Below are 18,050 nucleotides of genomic sequence, written 5' to 3' on the forward strand. Positions count from 1 at the left end.
CAAGCAGCACTGGCTCATTATAGCGGCCTCATGGTTTTCACTGCTGAGCAGCGGAAACTCTGATAGAGCATTTCCAACATTACCTGACTTTCAACTTTTAATGATTTCCTTTTATAGAGAATGGCCCTCAGCACCTTGTCTTCATTGATGTATACATACGGGTAAGAGGGAGCTGAGACAAAGCCTTGTTTTCTTGACAGACATGCCATGATTTAAAGACTCTGGCATGCGTGTAATTGTTTCAGAGTTGCACACTAAACTTAAGGGAATGCCATTCTTACGGGGGAAAGAGCTTTGAGATGGGAAAGTCTTCAGGATGTGTCTGAGTGTCCTGAGGCTGCAGAATCGCCTTTCTCCCTGGAATCCTTTCCCTATTGGCAATATTTCTGATAAAGAACAAAACTAGTCTGTTCGCAGAACAGCCTCTTTCCAAACTAGTTCCTGAGTTTATTACTCCAAGAACAGTCTGTCTTTCCTGGATCCACTTCATGAAACCTTTTGCTCTAGATATTTGAGTTGAAAAACTGCCTTCTGAATATCTTGAAAGGAATTGCTAGGGCCAAAGAGGAAACATCGAGAAAGCTTTATGATGGGCAGTTCCTATATTCCTGCTGTACCTGTGCTGATCATTTTCTAAAAACATAGATTTTCCTGGAGACAGTACTCTGACTTCCCTGTGCTATTCTCTAAACTCACAGCCCTCATCACACACTTTCGGGCAGACAAGAAGAGCCTGTGCCTATAATCTAGAATTCTGAGCAATGAGTATTCTTAAACCTGGTATCTCTAAAAGTGATCCTTTAGAAACTAACCAGAAGCTACTTTTAAGAACCTTTTAATAAAAATTTTAAGCCAAATAAAAATTTGACCCCTGTGTTCAGAAAAAGAAATGAGAAATCAAATTGTTTAAAGAAGATTTAAATGAGTCAGGTGGGGTGGTTCAACGTGAAGTTCAGGTTTGCAAGTGTTAAGGTTTGCGAAGCTTATTGTTTTGTGACTTAGAAAACAAATTATTTCATGTGTGATTTAACCACCAAAACAAGTGCCTGCCCAACTGCATTGCTTTGCCTCATGACTTTGGAGGGGTATCTTCACTTCCTAGAAGCCCATTCTCTTAGGGTCCCTCAGTTCTTTAAAGCTGTATTGAGTACCTAGTATGTGGCAGGCATCTTGCAGAATGTGGAGGTACAAAGATAAATAAGGCATAGAGAAAGGGATTCAGGTACGTAGTAGTTTGAGTACAGCGTGGCACAGAAGTGCTGTAGGGAATCAGGGGCTGCCAGAGAAGGCTTCCTGGAGGGAATACCTGACGTGAGCCGCAGAACATAGAGTCCAGCAGGTGAAGGAATGAGGGAAGGCCCAGCTTTTGCGGTTGTAGGTGGCAGCTCCAGAGTGAACAGACATGCAGAGTAGAGGAAGGGTATAGACTGTGTGGGGAGCCACCAGGTTAATGAAGCTGGAGAATGATGTAGGATTCTGGCCACAGGGGCCTTAACCTACAATACTGAGGAGCTTGAACTTTATCCTGTAATAAAAGATAGGGTAGGGGTGATACTGAAGAGCTTTTTTTTCTTTTCTTTTCTTTTTTTTTTAAGATTTTTTATTTATTGGACGGAGAGAGAGACAGCCAGCAAGAGAGGGAACACAAGCAGGGGGAGTGGGAGAGGAAGAAGCAGGCTCCCAGCAGAGCAGGGAGCCCAATGTGGGGCTCGATCCCAGGACCCCGAGACCACGCCCTGAGCCAAAGGCAGATGCTTAATGACTGAGCCACCCAGGTGCCCCCGAAGAGCTTTTTAATTAGGAGGGTAATATGGTCAGAATTGTGTTTTAAATAACTCATTCTACCAGCAGGGGTTGAGGCTAGATTGAGGGAAGCATGAAGGATGGCTAGGAGGCCATTTACATCTTGGTAAAAGATCTAAGTCCAAACCATCTTGCCTTGCCCTTCTCTGCCTTACATGTTTGGTGGAGAGTATCTTGGTACAAAGCCAAGTGGGCAGATGAAAAGAAATGATGAAAAACAGAATCAGAAGTGACAGCCTTTTCAGGGTTAATTTTACTATGACAGCTGCTGAAGCATAGCAGTCTGGAGGCCTATGCAAAAATCCACTGGAGGGAAGTGGGGAAGACTTTATAGGTGACATTCATCTGTGGTCCTTCAGGGTTTGAAGACCTATCACAACAGGCTGGTGTGGCTCCAGTTTTCTGCTTCCTAGTAAGGATCTCCTGAGATTCCACCAAAACAGAGAGGAGAGGAAGCAAGGACCTGGGAGGGCTTGGTGGACATCCTGACATGTATACTGAGGGCTGCAGGGAAGCAGGCAAAGCAGGAGCTAGGGGAATTTGCCAAGCCAAGTGCTATTTTAGAGAGAAACAGTAGAGCAACGTAGTATTAAGCCCTGGGACTTCAGAAGAGTCCTTATGTTATTCAGCCCTCCATTAGTTTTTTAGTATTTCTCCTCTCTCTTTTTTTTTTTTTTAAAGATTTTATTTATTTGTTAGAACGCGAGCCGGGGTAGAGGCAGAGGGAAAGAGAGAGAATCTCAAGCCAACTTCCTGCTGAAGGCAGAGCCTGACTCGGGCCCCGAGATCATGACCTGAACCGAAGGCAGACGCGTAACCGACTGAGCCACCCAGGCGCCCCTTTCTCATCTTTTTTTGATGAAAAACTTCCTCCTTCCCATTCCAAATAGGTGACTCCCAGGAACCAAATATAGGAATTTCTTTAGCATAAATATAGCCTCATTCCATAGAAGACAATTTCTGATTCTGTATGCCTGAACTGAGGTCTCAATTTGCATTTCTAATAAGCTCCCAGATGATACTGATGTTTGCTTCTGATCTGGGTACTACACTTCGAGAACCACTACTGTGTAGACATTAGAAATGTGACCCTCCCAAGAATTTAATAAAGTCTCATATATATGGTCCTTGGTGTGACCTTAATGGAAATCAGTGGAGGGTCAGTAAGGCCTGCCCTACACAGCTCTAATTCTGACTCAGTATTGACTTATTGAGTGACTACTGTGTGCACAACCTCTGTATCATAAAGCTACAAAGAGGGAAGAGGGGCGCCTGGGTGGCACAGCGGCTAAGCATCTCGGCTCAGGGCGTGATCCCGGTGTTATGGGATCGAGCCCCACATCAGGCTCCTCCGCTATGAGCCTGCTTCTTCCTCTCCCACTCCCCCTGCTTGTGTTCCCTCTCTCGCTGGCTGTCTCTATCTCTGTCGGATAAATAAATAAAATCTTAAAAAAAAAAAACAAAAACAAAGAGGGAAGAGATCCAGTCTTTGTCTCAGTCCCTCTAACGGAAGAAGTAAGAGCTGCATCTGGCGGGCTCAGTTGGTGGAGCGTGCAACTCTTGATCTCAAGGCTGTGACTTCAAGCCTCACGTTGGGCGTAGAGCTTACAGTAAGTAATAAATAAAGAAGAAAAGAAATAAGAGAACTAGGGTGCCTGGCTGGCTCAGTCAGAAGAGCGGACGACTCTTGATCCTCGGGGTCATGAGTTTGAGCCCCATGCTGGGTGTAGAGATTACTTAAAAATAAAACTTGAAAAAAACCTGTCGCACAAGAGAAAACATGAGAAGTACAAAAAGAGGACGAAAGCATGTAGCCCGGAGGTCCGGGATGCCCGAGTAATCCAGGAAGAGCGTATGGAGGAGCCGCACTCAAGTTCTCTGTTGCTGCGTAACAAACTACCCGAAACTCAGTGGCTTAAAACAGATGCTGGCTATTATCTCTCATAAGTCTGCAGGTTGACTGAGCTCCACTGGGTGGTTTTTCTGTTCCATGTGCTCTTGTCTGGGACCATGGTCCTTGAGAGGCTCGACTGAGCTGGCATGGTCCAAGACGACTTAGTCACATAGCAGTAGTTCACTCTGGCTTTTGGCTTGGAGTCCAGAGGAAGCTGTTAATTGGAGCGTCTGAAGTCTCCACTGTGTAGCCCCTCAGCATGACAGCAGGGCTCTGAGATGGAACATTCCAAACATGTAAAAATGGAATCTGCAAGTCTCTCAACACCCGGCCTTGGAAGTTACAACATGGTTACCTCTGCTGCATTCTGTTAGTCAAAACGAAGTCACAAGGCGAGCCTTATTCAAGAGGAAGGAAATGGCCTACCTCTGGGTGGTAGGAGTAGCAAAGAATCTGCAGCCATCTTTAATCTACCGTAGGCTGATTGAGGCAAGTTTTACAGGATTAAAAGGGTTTTAAGTGGCATAGCTTTCTGGGGGGAAAAGTAATGTAGAGAAAGAAATAGCAAGTCTTCGATCTGACTAGGGGGAAGGGTACCTGAAAGGATCCTGGGAGGTGGAATGGGTCTGTGCTACTACACAGGGCTCTGAGCAGCAGATGGAAGAGCTTAGCCTCACACTAAAAACTTTGAGGATAGTGGAGGACCTATCAATGATTTTATTAGCATGATACAGTTTGGGAATGATTCTTAAGGCTCCAAACTAGTTCTTTCTATCTTTCCCTATAAGCCCAGTGTTAATAGCTATGGATTTGGCTTCTCTTTCTAAGATGTGGGAGGGGGTCCTCACTCTTTAGGTTATGATAAACGATACCAGGTAACCATTTTGAAGGAAGAGAGAGAGAGAGCCCTAGCAGTGCTTGCAGGACTGGCCAGAGTAGGAGTCAAGGGATGTGCGGCTTTGTGCCAGGCCTAGGCAGGCTTTTTCCTGCTGCATCAAAGGTTAGTACTTAGTCTTGCCCTTGTCTTTTCCCCACAGTAACCCTCCACTGAGTGAAGAGATGCTGCCTCCCGGGGAGTGGATGTGTCACCGGTGCACTGTGCGCCGAAAGGTAATAATGCCACTTTCTGAAGGCTTTGCTCAGAATGCCCGATCTAGAGCACTGAGACTCCAGAGCTAAGACGGCCTGGCCCTGAAGCCATTTTCGTCCCTTCTTCTTGTCTTTTCCAGCCCTGGAATCACCCTCACTCTCCCCATGGTGACTGTTTGGAATCCAGTAGGGCCTAAAATCCAAACATGAGCTGCTGAAATGGGCAGAAGAGGTGTGTTAACTTACTGAGCCATGTTCATTGACTAGTGACAGGAGTAGGCTGATAAGTGGCCTGAATGTGGGAGCTATACCCATGATTGAAAGTGGCTGAAGAAAACAAGGCTGCTTCTCCAACTTGGTGGAAAAAGGATTTCCCTCACCCCAAAGGCAAATAAGTCACTGGTATCCAGAGGCTTGGCTGGGTATATAAGGGACAAAGGACTTTGAATCCATTTGTACCCCAGGTTTCCTAATCCCTCCTTAGCTCCCCTTCCCTTGGTTTTGATAATTTATTACTGGCTTTGAGAACATGATTTTCTACTTTGAGACCTTTTATGGGGTGCAAAAGCTCAATTCCTTATTAAAAAAGGAAGTAGGTGTGTTTCCATCCAGATTATGAGAGACCCAATCCTCAAATTATAGACTGTGGATTAGAATCTGTCTGTGAATTGTAAACCGTCTCCTTCCCTCCCCCCCACACTAATTACACACCAAGCAACTTGCCTTCGTTGTGACATCACCTCTGTTTTCCTGGCCCCTGAACGTGATGTCACAATGAATGATGATTTCCTTGGTTGCAGAAACAGGATGAGATGATTCAGAGATTGTGGTTTATGTGTGTAACAGTTTTTAGCCTTTAAGAAGGTAAACAGATACGCAGACTTTTATTTTTCAACATGTGCACAAGGGTTCTTATTAAAAGGCAAAGCAAGGCCAAGTCAACCACTTAGCCCCAGCTGTAGTTTGATGCCTCTGAAAGCCCACAAACCAGGCTGTCCTCCAGCCTGTCCACCTGTCAAGATCTCTTCCTATGCATCCCCAGTTCGGTCAGAGCAGGGCCTGTTAGTAGCACCTGCCAGCCAGGAGGCCTTTCAGAAACTTGCCACTGAAGAAGCTAGACGTGAAAGGGTTGGCAACAGCTGAGGGAAAAGTGAAGCCAGGAAAAGAGGGTGGAAAAGAGGTATTAACATTATTTTGGTGCCCGTCATGTGCCGGGTATTTTACATATGCTGGGGGTAGTACCTCCATTTTAGAAAGGAAGAAACTGAGGCTCACAAATTTAGAGGAACTTTCCCAAGGACTCAGAAGAATTAACAGAGCCAAGATATAAGCCAAATTGTCTCACTCCAAAGCTCTGTTACCTCTTCATCAGTTTTCTAGAAGCAGAGCTGCTTGGTGGGGATTATAGTAGCCTTTTGCTAACATAGTGTGCTTTCCCCGAAATGCCATTCTGACAGGCTCTCGGATGGCCCTCTTTGCCTACCATTGCCAGGTCTGCCTTTTCCAGCCCTACTACCTCTGGCCGCCTTTGGTCTCCTATAGTTAGGCTGAAGTAGACTGAAGTGGTACATTCTTTGGGCCTCAGCAACCTGTGATGTTCAGGTCCTGTTGCTGATGGAGGCTGGATCTTCCCCTGCCTTAGAGCCATCATCCCTTTCACATATGTGATCCTCTGTTTCCACCATATCTCTAAAAGGAGGAAAAGCAAGGTTTTACTAGTCTTGATTTACAGAGAAATTCCTGCACACCAACCTGAGTCATCCAGGGTCATAAGGGATCATTGGCAGAACTGGGACAGATCCCAGGTCTCCTGAGTGGAGACCAGTGTTAAACCTTCATTTGACCACTCTTTGGAGTCCTAGAGGAAAATGTAACACCAGTCATTCAGTCCTACTGAATAAACATAGTCTTTTTCCATTTCCCCACCTTCCCATTTGAAGAAATGTCCCTTTCAGAGTTCTAGTTAAATTTGAAACATTGAAAGCCACCATTCTCAGACACTGTGATCGCTGGGTGGCTACCTTCCACACACCAGCCGTCCACCTTGTAGTGTAGTTACTTTCCGTGTCACCACCCAACCTCCCTGGACAGGGAGCTCTGCTTGCCTGTTTTACCTTTTACCTTTGCATTTGCAGACTTTATTTGGAGCAAAATTCTTTTTTTTTTTTTTTAAGATTTTATTTATTTATTCGACAGAGATAGAGACAGCCAGCGAGAGAGGGAACACAAGCAGGGGGAGTGGGAGAGGAAGAAGCAGGCTCATAGCGGAGGAGCCTGATGTGGAGCTCGATCCCATAACGCCGGGATCACGCCCTGAGCTGAAGGCAGACGCTTAACCGCTGTGCCACCCAGGCGCCCCTGGAGCAAAATTCTTAAAACCATTCAGGAGGTCAGGATGCTTCAAGGCAAACTACAGTGATGTTGAGTCCCCTTATGTTTTTCTCACTGTGGAAACTTTTTATCCCTTTGCCTCTGTACTTAGTATAGAGATAGTGTGTATCATGTGATGACTTCGAGTAAACAATGTATGATAAGTGTGTACAGTTGTTTCTAACTTTCCCTGCTGCTTGGTGATTCCCTGCTGCTGTAGTTTGCCAGCTTTAGTTTAGTTTAGCTATAGTTTTGTCAACTTGAACAGACCAGTGTTCCAAGTTTCCAGGTGGATGAGTCTGTGACAGGTTAGAAAATTTCATAATTTTGGCTAGTGGTCTAGCAAGGACTTCGTAGTATCCATTTCTTTCTGTCTTGTGGTACTTTATGTGATGGGCCTACCTGTTCATTTGCACAGAAACGAGAGCAGAAAAAGGAGCTGGGCCACGTCAATGGACTGGTGGACAAATCTGGCAAACGGACTACATCCCCCAGCAGTGATACTGATTTGTTGGACAGATCAGCCAGCAAAACTGAACTCAAGGCCATTGCTCATGCCCGGATCCTGGAGAGGAGAGCCAGCCGGCCTGGCACGCCCACATCCAATGCCAGCACAGAGACCCCCACCTCTGAGCAGAATGACGTCGATGAGGACATCATTGACGTGGATGAGGAGCCAGTGGCAGCTGAGCCGGACTATGTGCAGCCCCAGCTAAGGCGGCCCTTTGAGCTGCTGATCGCTGCCGCCATGGAGCGGAACCCCACCCAGTTTCAGTTGCCCAATGAACTGACGTGTACCACCGCATTACCAGGTTAGCCAGAGTCTCGTGCCCCCCCCCCCCCCCCCCNCTTCCCCGAAGGGCTACTGTCTGGCCAGAGGGCAGTGCTGCCTCTGAGGTCACTGTGCGTGGAGCCACTCTCAGGTTCCTGTTCTTTGTTCTTCCTAAACATCTTCGAAGGTTTTAGCTTTTACTCTGCTTATTCAGTCTTCTGTTTTCTGCCCTTCGACATATTACCTTTTTAGAAATATAGGTAATATATTCTCATGGTTCAGAAGCCAAAAAATACACAAAGGCTTAAAATGAAAAATTTCCCTTCCACCCCTGTCTGCCATTTGCCTCGTTTCTACCTTCCTACCCCTCACAGATAACCACTATTTGGTTCTCTATTTCCTTCTAGAATTTCTTTGTGCATATATAAGCAGTTACAGATAATATGCTCAGTATTTTCCCTCGGTATACTGCTCTACACTATCCTTTTTTTACTTCACAATATGCTCTAGAGATCTTTCCATACTAATGTAGGCATTCCTCAGTTTTTTTAATGGTTACACAATCGTCTATTATATAGACATGCCATAATTTATTTAACTGATTTCCTATTAATGGACATTCGGGTTGTTCCTAATCTTTTGTTGCTATAGATGGTGCTTCAACAAATAATTTTATAAATATATCATTGTGTACATGTGAGTGTATCTGTAGGGTAAATTCCTAATGTTAGAATTGCTGGGTTATAACTATGCATTTATAATTTGATAAACTGTTGCCAAATTGCCCTCCATACCTTTTTTTTTTTTTTTAACCAAGTCATGTCTTCTACTTGATACCACAAAGCTTCTAGATGTTCTTTTCTCTTTCCCAGAGAAAGTGAAATTGGCAGTCTCAAGAATCCTGGTCAGTCAGCAGGATGCATATGGAATACAAGCTTTTCTGATTTCTGTAGAAACGAAGTAAAATTACAGTCTTTTCCTCAGCCACCTCCACAGAACAGTCTTTGTTGACTGTTTGACTCGGGCCCTTATATTCCGTAGGTTGCCAGTATCTAACAACCTAAGCTTCTGACTGCTTCATGTTTGCAAAACATAGAGCTGTGTTTCTGCCCCAGAATGAGTGACTTCTGACCATGGTTCTGATTTCTGTCTGTGTTCCTTTTCCTGCCTTCCTGTTCTTTTTCTCATTTGAAGCCAGCCCAGGGGGGTCTCAGAGAGACCCATGTCTAGGCCATGGCACGTGCTTTTCCTGAGATCTGTTCTTTCACTTACTGTTGTTTCCATATCCCAGACTAGGAACTTTACATCCAAGGAAGCTCAGCACCATCAATTTCTCTTCCAGGTTCTAGCAAGAGGAGAAGAAAGGAGGAAACCACAGGGAAAAACGTTAAAAAGACACAGCATGAGTTAGATCACAATGGTCTTGTTCCCCTACCAGTCAAAGTCTGCTTCACATGCAACAGGTATTTTTCTTCATCCTGAGGGCTCTTCTCCGTAGTCAGCAAATGATGTTTTTTCTCTCTCCCATCACCTCTTCCAAACCCTCTGTGTTAAATGTGGACACTGCATATTCTGATGATATGAGTACAGAGCCTGGGTGACCAGTTGTCCAGAGCCTTGACTGTCTTAACAAGTTCCCTGAAGTATCTTGAGACTGCGTTTACAGAGGCTCGGATGAGAGGAATTGGACTTAAACAGAAGCAGGAGATATTTAGACTAGCTAGGAGGAGGAGCTCTGGCCAGCAGAGACACAGTTCCCTGGAAAAGGCAAATAATTTTTTAAATCACCAAAGATGAGTTTAAAAGTAGTACAAGTATCCATGGTAGCTAATGTGCATCAGACTGGATGACTTCCAAAAGCCTCTAGGCTGCCCCAGTTGTAGCTTCCCTGAGACACTGGTTTCCTTCAAATGGGATCTCCTCAGTGACAGGAGCCAGCTGCTTCAATTACTGAAGCTGGACTTAGTGGCCCGGGTGTCTTAGAAGGGCAGGATACCAGGAGAAAATAGCTATCAGAAAGAAATGTGCCAAAGAAAAAAAAAGAAATGTTCCACAACAAAAGCTGTAGGGAACTAGATAGTAGAGCAGCAGAACCCTGAGCCAGGCCCAGAATGAGGCTCCGGTGCACGTCAGACGCCCAAGGAGTATCGTGGTTACAAGTCAAAATTGGTGTTTCCCGAAGCCCCTCCCTTGAACTGTGCATACACGAGTACATTACAGAATCCTTTCCTGGCACAACTCTTTCTGCGTGTCATTTTTGCTGAGTGCTTCATGCAGAAGAGAAGTCTTGTCTTGTTGTAGTGTAAGACTCTAGAAACATGGCTAGAGATTTTTTTTTTTTTTTTTTTTAATGAGGTAGTTACTTTCTTTTAAGGAGTAGAAAGATCAGAGCAGAGTTGGCTGTCTTCCCCTTGTGGGTACTGAGCATTGATCATTCCTGCCCTGACAGCCACTTTAGCTGTACTCCAAATAAACATTCACTTCCCCACAAGACACATTCCTCTTAGAAGAGAGAATAATGGAGAGTCTGGTGGGAGCCCCCAACTTCATCCATCTTCCTCATCATGAGTGTAACTGATCACTGGGGGAGGAGGCTCTGGGAGAACGTGGTGAGGATTCAGGAGGAGAAGCTGTTCCACGGTGCAGAGTTGGTTTGAATTTTCCCATCTTGCCACAGAAATGGCCCACAACTCTTTTTTGCAGGAGCTGCCGCGTGGCCCCTCTCATCCAGTGTGACTATTGCCCCCTCTTGTTCCACATGGACTGCCTCGAGCCACCGCTCACTGCCATGCCCCTGGGCAGATGGATGTGTCCGAATCACATAGAACATGTGGTGGTAAGCGCAGCGTCGCCCCTTCAGTTCTCTCTGGGCACAGCTGGGGCGTGGACTGATTCAGTAGAAAGCATAGTAGGGTCAGCTTTGTACCAGATACTGGATTCTGCAGACCATCCTGCTCAATTCCGACTATTTTGACATGCCTCAGCTGTGCGTTTCGCCTTTTCCCACAATGCCTTGTTTTAGCTGTACAGGCAGACTTGGATGTTTATCCATAATTTCTTCCACAGTGAATTAAGCAGCTGATGTTTCAGCTCTAAAAGGGGGGGAGTATGTTAGATCCAGCTTCTGGGAATAAATGCTCTTGTGGTAGTTGCTCCTGTGTTTTCCTGCCTCTTATTTTTAGAGGAAACAAACTAAGAAACTAAAAGGTTTATTCTCATATCTCAGGAATTATCCCAGGCAATCAACTCCCAGGAACTCGGGAGAGTTGAAGAATTGGCATGGATAACAGTGTTCAGTCAGCCATTTTTGAACACGGATGTGACCTTGGCTCCCCATGAGGGTCTTTCCTGTCTCTGTAGTTTTTGACACCCACCTTGTCATGGTACATAATAGGGATTCAGTAAGGAAGTTGTTGAATGAATGAATGGCCTGAGGATCCTTTTATCTCCTCTCCTGGGAGTCTTGGGTGCATTTTCCAGATGCTTCCTGCAGCTCAAACAGAACTGTAGTTTGCTATCTCCGAAAGAGGCTTAAGCTTAGTCCCTTTCCTGCTAGGCACTAAGAACAATCATTTGCAAGGTTGAATGGGTGAGGGCTTCAGAAAAGCAGCTCCCTCAGAAGAGCAGCCTTTCCAGATTAAACAGAGATTATCACTTAAGACATTGTCTATCAGATGGTAATAACCATGGAATGTCTTTTGACCCTCAGCATGACAGTGTGCTCCTCACGCTGCACTGAGGGACCTCAGTTATAGACTTACACACATGGGCAAATAGGTTGCTTTGGCCTCTTCACTCAGCCAGCACTGCTCAGAGGGCTTAGCTGGAAGGAAGCTTCTCTCTGAGGTGCAGTTATGAGTGTTGCATTTTGCCTCCTGCTGAACCAGAAAAAAAATAAGCATGAGCAGTATGCCCAAATATGAATCTTAAAGAGCAGCTCTCCAACAGATGAAAAATTAATTAGGTAATTTTTTTATTAGCCACTTAGGGGTTTTTCTTACTTGACTAATTAGGGAGCTGCGGCGCAGATCTTTTCTTTTGAATTAAAGCGTAGCGGGCCAGACACAGAAGTGGGACAGCAGCACAGGGTTTCTGTGCCTTCTGTATGCCACTGCATAAAATTCGTTCTTCCCTCCCTTTGGCCTCTGAGGGCAGTCCAGGTGTTGCACCCCCTCTGGAGCGGGACTGTGAGGTACAGGTGGACTCGCTCGTGTTCCCTGGGATGTTGGAAGAGGAATAGGGCAGGGCGCACGGCATTCTGGCGCTGATCCCTGCTGTCTGCCAGGCTCCTGTATAGGAAACCATCCTGCTTCATGTGGGGGAGAGTGCCTTCTAGAAAGGGAGTCTGGGTCTTGAGGGCCAAGGCCTGCATCTCCGCTGAAACCTGTGCTCTGCTGGGGTGCACTGGCAAAAGGTGGTGTGAGCTGTCAGAGGCTGAATTTGAAGGGCATTTCTTGGCTAATTTCCTATTTCCTGTCCCCCTCACGCCTCTCTAGCAAATAGAACATACCAGTTTTCCCTTGCTAGACCAGGCAGGGCTGAGGGAGAATATCTTATCCATGTTCCCTGGTCCTCTGACGGAATTGTTGACATACCAGCTCCTGACAGAAGGAGCCCATTTGGCCAAGGGCTTCTATTTTCCGAACCTAGAGAATAGAGGTCGTTGTAAGAGTGCGTCTGCTTTGTCCCTAGCTGAACCAGAAGAATATGACGCTGAGCAATCGGTGCCAGGTGTTCGACCGTTTCCAGGACACCATTTCCCAGCATGTGGTCAAAGTGGACTTCCTGAACCGAATCCATAAGAAGCACCCTCCTAACCGCCGTGTGCTCCAGTCAGTCAAAAGAAGAAGCTTGAAGGTGAGTCCCAGCCTGGTGCAGGCAGGATGGGGGGCTCTGATTGTTTTCATGGGATAGACAGAGGATCCTGGGCCCAAATGTGTAGACAGGGAGACTGAAGCCCTGAGGTTTGTCTGTGCTGTCTCAACAAGTGGTGAATGTGACCGTACGTTTTCTTTTTTTTTTTTTTTTAAAGATTTTATTTACTTACTTGACAGAGATAGAGACAGCCAGCGAGAGAGGGAACACAAGCAGGGGGAGTGGGAGAGGAAGAAGCAGGCTCATAGCAGAGGAGCCTGATGTGGGGCTCGATCCCATAACGCTGGGATCACGCCCTGAGCCGAAGGCAGACGCTTAACCACTGTGCCACCCAGGCGCCCCTACCGTACGTTTTCATACTTGAGGATGGAGGTCAGGATAATGAAGGCCAAACCCCAGACCCTAGAAGTCTCCTGAGGACCGGTGCTCTTTAGCCCCTTCCGCCAAACAGATGTGCTCTGCTGTCGCTGCCCCTCACCGGGCACTCGTGCTGTCTGTTTCTGGGAGACAGCCCCTTTCCCAGAGCTGCCTGGTGGGCTGAAGGTGACAGTGATGAAGCAGAGGACCATATGGAAAGTGAGGAGCTATCCCGGCTGAGGAGAGTGGCTAAAGGAGAGTTAAAACTGTTTTTCCAGGCTGCTGGTAACACATCATGAATACTCCAAATCATGGCCTTGGCTGGAATATGACCTAACTCTCATATGCACTTGACAGTTGCTAAATTGTGCCCACAGAGATAGACAGAAAAAATCCCTTGTTGAAAAGCATTTGGGGGTGTTGAAGCTGTTTTCATAAACCAGTCGGTTCCCTTATTCATTTAATCTGGAGAGCCCAACACTGTATACCCACACATATGCTTGATTTTTCTCTTGTGAAAGTAATCCCACAGGCCGCGCTCCGTGCCAGTGGAGACCAGCAGTTCCCAAATATGGCCACTTGGTGGCAGCCTCACTTTAACTCGCTCACACCACTCCCATCACTTCCAATGGAAGTTAGCACCAGCAAGATGCTGTTGGAAATTGTGTAACAATCTCTTAACCATGTAAATATTTATACTTCAATGCAAACACCAGTTTCCAAAATTAAATCAAGGTGTTTTCAGTTGGGGGTGTTGTAGAGGTGGCATGCCTCATATCTTAGTGAAACAGATTTAAAAGTAATCTAAACTGTAGATTTGGAAGAGAGCCTGGAGGCTGAAATGAACAGGCCAAGAAGCCTTGATAAAATCCTGTCGTTTTACAATTCTCCCTCCCTCCCTTCCTTCCTCTCTTTCTTTCTTTCTTTCTTAGAAGAGCAGGGGCGGGGGGCAGGGAGGGGAGGAGGGGCTGGAGAAAGGGACAGAGAGAATCTTACGCAGGCTCCATGCCCAGCACAGAGCCCAGCACTGGGCTCCATCTCACCACCCTGAGATCACTACCTGAGCTGAAAGCAGGAGTTAGACACTTAACCGACTGAGCCACCCAGGCCCCCCTCCCCCTTTTTAAAGATTTCCCTGTTCTTGAGGAAAATCCAAGGGCATGAATTTCCGAAAAGCATTTTGTACTTAGTTTGAGAGTAGATTGAGGACGGCGGCGGCACAGCGCAGTGGCAGAGATGCGCTCGGCTCCGTCCTGGAAGGTCTTCATCATTGACAGAGAGCAGTGCAGCAAAATCACCTCAAGAACTTTGTGTTTTTGTTGGGGATTTCTCTTCCTGCTACCCCTTCGCTCTTTGCTAGGGGACAACCCTAGATTTGCCTACCATTCCATTCCTCCCCCTCCCATTCCTGGGTGACCTCGGACAAGCCCATGGCACCTGTCATCCCTGTTAATGGTGCTGACTCTCATTCTATCTGTCTTGCCTTTCTCCTCATACCCAGATACATAGCTGCCTGCCCGTCCCACAGACACTTCAGTCTCAGCTTGCCCAGACCAAAAGTCTTCTGCCTCCAAATCTGCTCTTCCTCTTGCTTTTTTCTGTTTCAGTAAATGACCACGATCTCCACCCAGCCCCTCAAACCGAATTCTGGAAACCATTTTCAGTTCTTCCCTTACCCTCCATAAGGACTCGGTCACCAAATCTGTCCTCTAAATGTTTTCCAAATCCACCAAGTGCTTCCACATCTCTGTGCCTTATATGCTGCTCCCCTACTCTCAGTTCCCCTTTGTCTGCCTGGAAGTTCTCAACTTCCAAGACTCAGCTCAAATACTGCCTTCCTTTAAAATCTTCCCTAATCCCAAATTCCTGTGCCCCCGCCCCGGACAGAAATGAACACTCTTCCTCTATGGTTTTTTTTTTTTTTTTTTTTTTTTAAGATTTTATTTATTTATTTGACAGAGATAGAGACAGCCAGTGAGAGAGGGAACACAAGTAGGGGGAATGGGAGAGGAAGAAGCAGGCTCATAGCGGAGGCCTGATGTGGGACTCGATCCCATAACGCCAGGATCACGCCCTGGGCCGAAGGCAGACGCTTAACCGCTGTGCCACCCAGGCGCCCCTTCCTCTATGTTTTTTATCGCTCCTTAGCCATGCCTCTATCCTAGGACCTGTTACACTGTGTTGTAATGTTTCTGTGTTTATCTCTCCAACTAGACTGTGCGCTCCTTGAGGGCAGAGCTTAAGTTTTATTCATCTCTGGATCTCTAGGGCTTGGGACAGTACCCAGACTCGGGAGGTGCTCAGTAAATATTGGTCGAATGTATGAATGACTCTTTGCTTGTGTGGCTCTTTCATTCTTACATTGTATGATGCAGAATGTGTCTTCTGTTTCTGTACAACAAAGAGGTCTTCAGTTGTTTCATTAGTCATGAATGAATGGATGAAGAAAACTGACCTTGATTGAGTGCTTGTCACAGGCCAGGCCTCATGCTGAGCTTTTCCATTGTGAGTGTGGCCTCCTTTAACTTTGTACCTCTCAGATCCTGCTCGCTCGCCTCCCAGAGTTGTTGCTGAGCCGCAGGAGCCGAGAGTGCTACTGTGGAGCTGTGTCCAGAGTCAGTCTTACACGTCTCAGGCCAAAGCAGTGGTTTCTGGCCTCTACGGGCCTTAGACCTGGATGAAGAAGCAGGGGGTAGGAGGGCAGGCAGGGCATGTGCCTGCTGTTTCCAGCTCTGTGCCTTCTCAGGCTAGTGCGTGTGCGTCTGAGGCACAGAGCGGTTGCCGCCCACTGAGCCTCTGTGCCCTGGTGGTTCCCAGAGTGCGTGATGGTCCCGTGGGCATCGGCACCACAAGCAGAAAAATGCAGCCAGGGCAGAATCTACTGGACGTGTTGGCACTATCTCCCTCTCCTTCCTCCTGTCTATCCTAAACAGGTTCCTGATGCTATCAAATCTCAGTACCAGTTCCCACCCCCTCTCATTGCACCCGCGGCCATTCGGGACGGGGAGCTGATCTGCAACGGGATCCCTGAGGAATCACAGACGCACCTTTTGAACTCTGAGCACTTAGCCACCCAGGCAGAGCAGCAAGAGGTGAGTGAAGGCAGGGCCGGGACTCCAAAGCCAGTCTTCCTTCCACCTCACCACAGCTGATACCGCGAGTAGCCTCAGTGCCATTCCCATCCCCGTCTTCCGCAACCCCACCCACCCCTGCCCTCATCCCCCAGGAGTTGAATATTCCAGAGAGAACTCCTGGCCGATATTCTGAGGCAAGTAAAAGAAGTACAGAGTCAACCAGTCTGCTTCTCTCCATTGGTCCCCCAGTGTGCTGTGAGACAGGCACATCCGTCTCGTAGGAAGAGCTCAGTAGACCCGTAGAGAGGTTAGACGGTAGTGCTGAATGCACAGCAGTTGCTTAGGGTACTGGCTGAATAGTGGTTCGCAAGGTGGGCCTTAGGGGCAGAGCCCGAACGGGAACCCCAAGCTCTGCTGACCAGGGTGTTGCCTGCTGAGTGTACAACAAGTCTCGCTGGGGACTGGAAGTGGAATCCTGTCAGAAGTCAAGCACACCTTTCCTGGGCGTTTGCGATGGGACCTCGGAAGCAGTGCTTATCAGCTATGCTGTAGCCCCGGCCACGGGCAGGAAGGACCAGCGCCTCCCAGGCCTCTCACGCTCCTCTCCTCTCCTCTCCTTCCGTTGCAGTGGCTCTGTAGTGTTGTTGCGCTCCAGTGCAGCATATTGAAACATTTATCTGCTAAGCAGATGCCTTCGCATTGGGACTCTGAACAGACAGAGAAGGCTGATATTAAGCCTGTTATTGTGACTGACAGCTCAATCACCACCTCCCTGCAAACAGCTGACAAGGCACCTACACCTTCCCACTGCCCCTTGTCCTGCCCCTCAGGGATTAGCACCCAGAATTCCCTGAGCTGCTCTCCACCCCACCAGCCCCCAGCCCTAGAGGACATCAGCTGCAGTTCTTGCGCGGAAAAATCCAAGAAAGCCCCCTGCGGGACTGCCAACGGGCCAGTGAGCACAGAGGTGAAAGCCAATGGCCCACACCTCTACAGCAGCCCCACTGATTCCACGGACCCCCGGCGACTTCCAGGCGCCAACACCCCCTTACCAGGCCTCTCCCACCGGCAAGGCTGGCCCCGGCCCCTCACGCCACCAGCGGCCGGGGGGCTACAGAACCACACCGTCGGCATCATTGTGAAGACAGAGAATGCCACTGGCCCCAGCTCTTGCCCCCAGAGGAGTTTGGTTCCTGTCCCAAGCCTGCCCCCTTCCATTCCCAGCTCTTGTGCCAGCATCGAGAACACCAGCACTTTGCAAAGAAAGACTGTCCAATCACAGATAGGACCTCCGTTGACAGATTCAAGGCCACTGGGCTCACCCCCAAATGCCACCCGGGTGCTCACTCCCCCCCAAGCAGCAGGAGATGGTATCTTGGCCACAGGAGCCAACCAGCGATTCTGCTCACCAGCGCCATCATCAGGTGAGTGCTGCTCAGCCTTGGGGTAACTGGGATCCAGTCCTTTCCTGCTCCTCCTGGCAGTTAAACTTCAAAAAAACACTTAGCGTCCTGTGAATATTCCAGAGGACTTTAGCCTCTCTATTACTTGCCCTCCCCACATTTATGTGATAGAAGAGAAAACATGCGTTGACTTGTCCCCATTTTATTGGTGGGATTGCTTAGGCTCTCAAAGTTTAAGTGATTTCCTCTAGGTGACCTACCAAGTCAATGGCAGGACTGGAACTATGGCTGGGTCTCCCGACTCCCCTTCCCACACCTGTCAGGCCTAGTCCTCTGCGTGTCTTTGTTCCGTCTCCTTAGACGAAGGCAGCATGCTCTGTGGAGCCCCTGTGGCCAGCCTGAGGTTCTAGGCG

General features: G+C 47.7%; 1 protein-coding gene across 3 annotated transcripts in view; it reads left to right on the forward strand.

Annotated features, from left to right (window-relative positions):
- Positions 1-18,050, forward strand: part of PHF12 (PHD finger protein 12) — a 39,637-nt gene that overhangs the window by 16,084 nt on the left and 5,503 nt on the right. For all 3 annotated transcript variants that reach the window (XR_004619921.1, XR_004619922.1, XM_002912313.4), the window contains exons 3-9: positions 4,735-4,807; positions 7,575-7,968; positions 9,271-9,391; positions 10,632-10,764; positions 12,621-12,785; positions 16,094-16,252; positions 16,863-17,658. Coding sequence is in view for 1 of the 3 variants with exons in the window: in XM_002912313.4 (XP_002912359.1) it covers positions 4,735-4,807; positions 7,575-7,968; positions 9,271-9,391; positions 10,632-10,764; positions 12,621-12,785; positions 16,094-16,252; positions 16,863-17,658 (1,841 nt within the window). In the remaining 2 variants the exon portion in view is untranslated. The remainder of the gene's footprint in view (positions 1-4,734; positions 4,808-7,574; positions 7,969-9,270; positions 9,392-10,631; positions 10,765-12,620; positions 12,786-16,093; positions 16,253-16,862; positions 17,659-18,050) is intronic.

This window comes from Ailuropoda melanoleuca, chromosome 13 (assembly GCF_002007445.2).
Source record: "Ailuropoda melanoleuca isolate Jingjing chromosome 13, ASM200744v2, whole genome shotgun sequence".
Classification (NCBI taxonomy): Eukaryota; Metazoa; Chordata; class Mammalia; order Carnivora; family Ursidae; genus Ailuropoda; species Ailuropoda melanoleuca.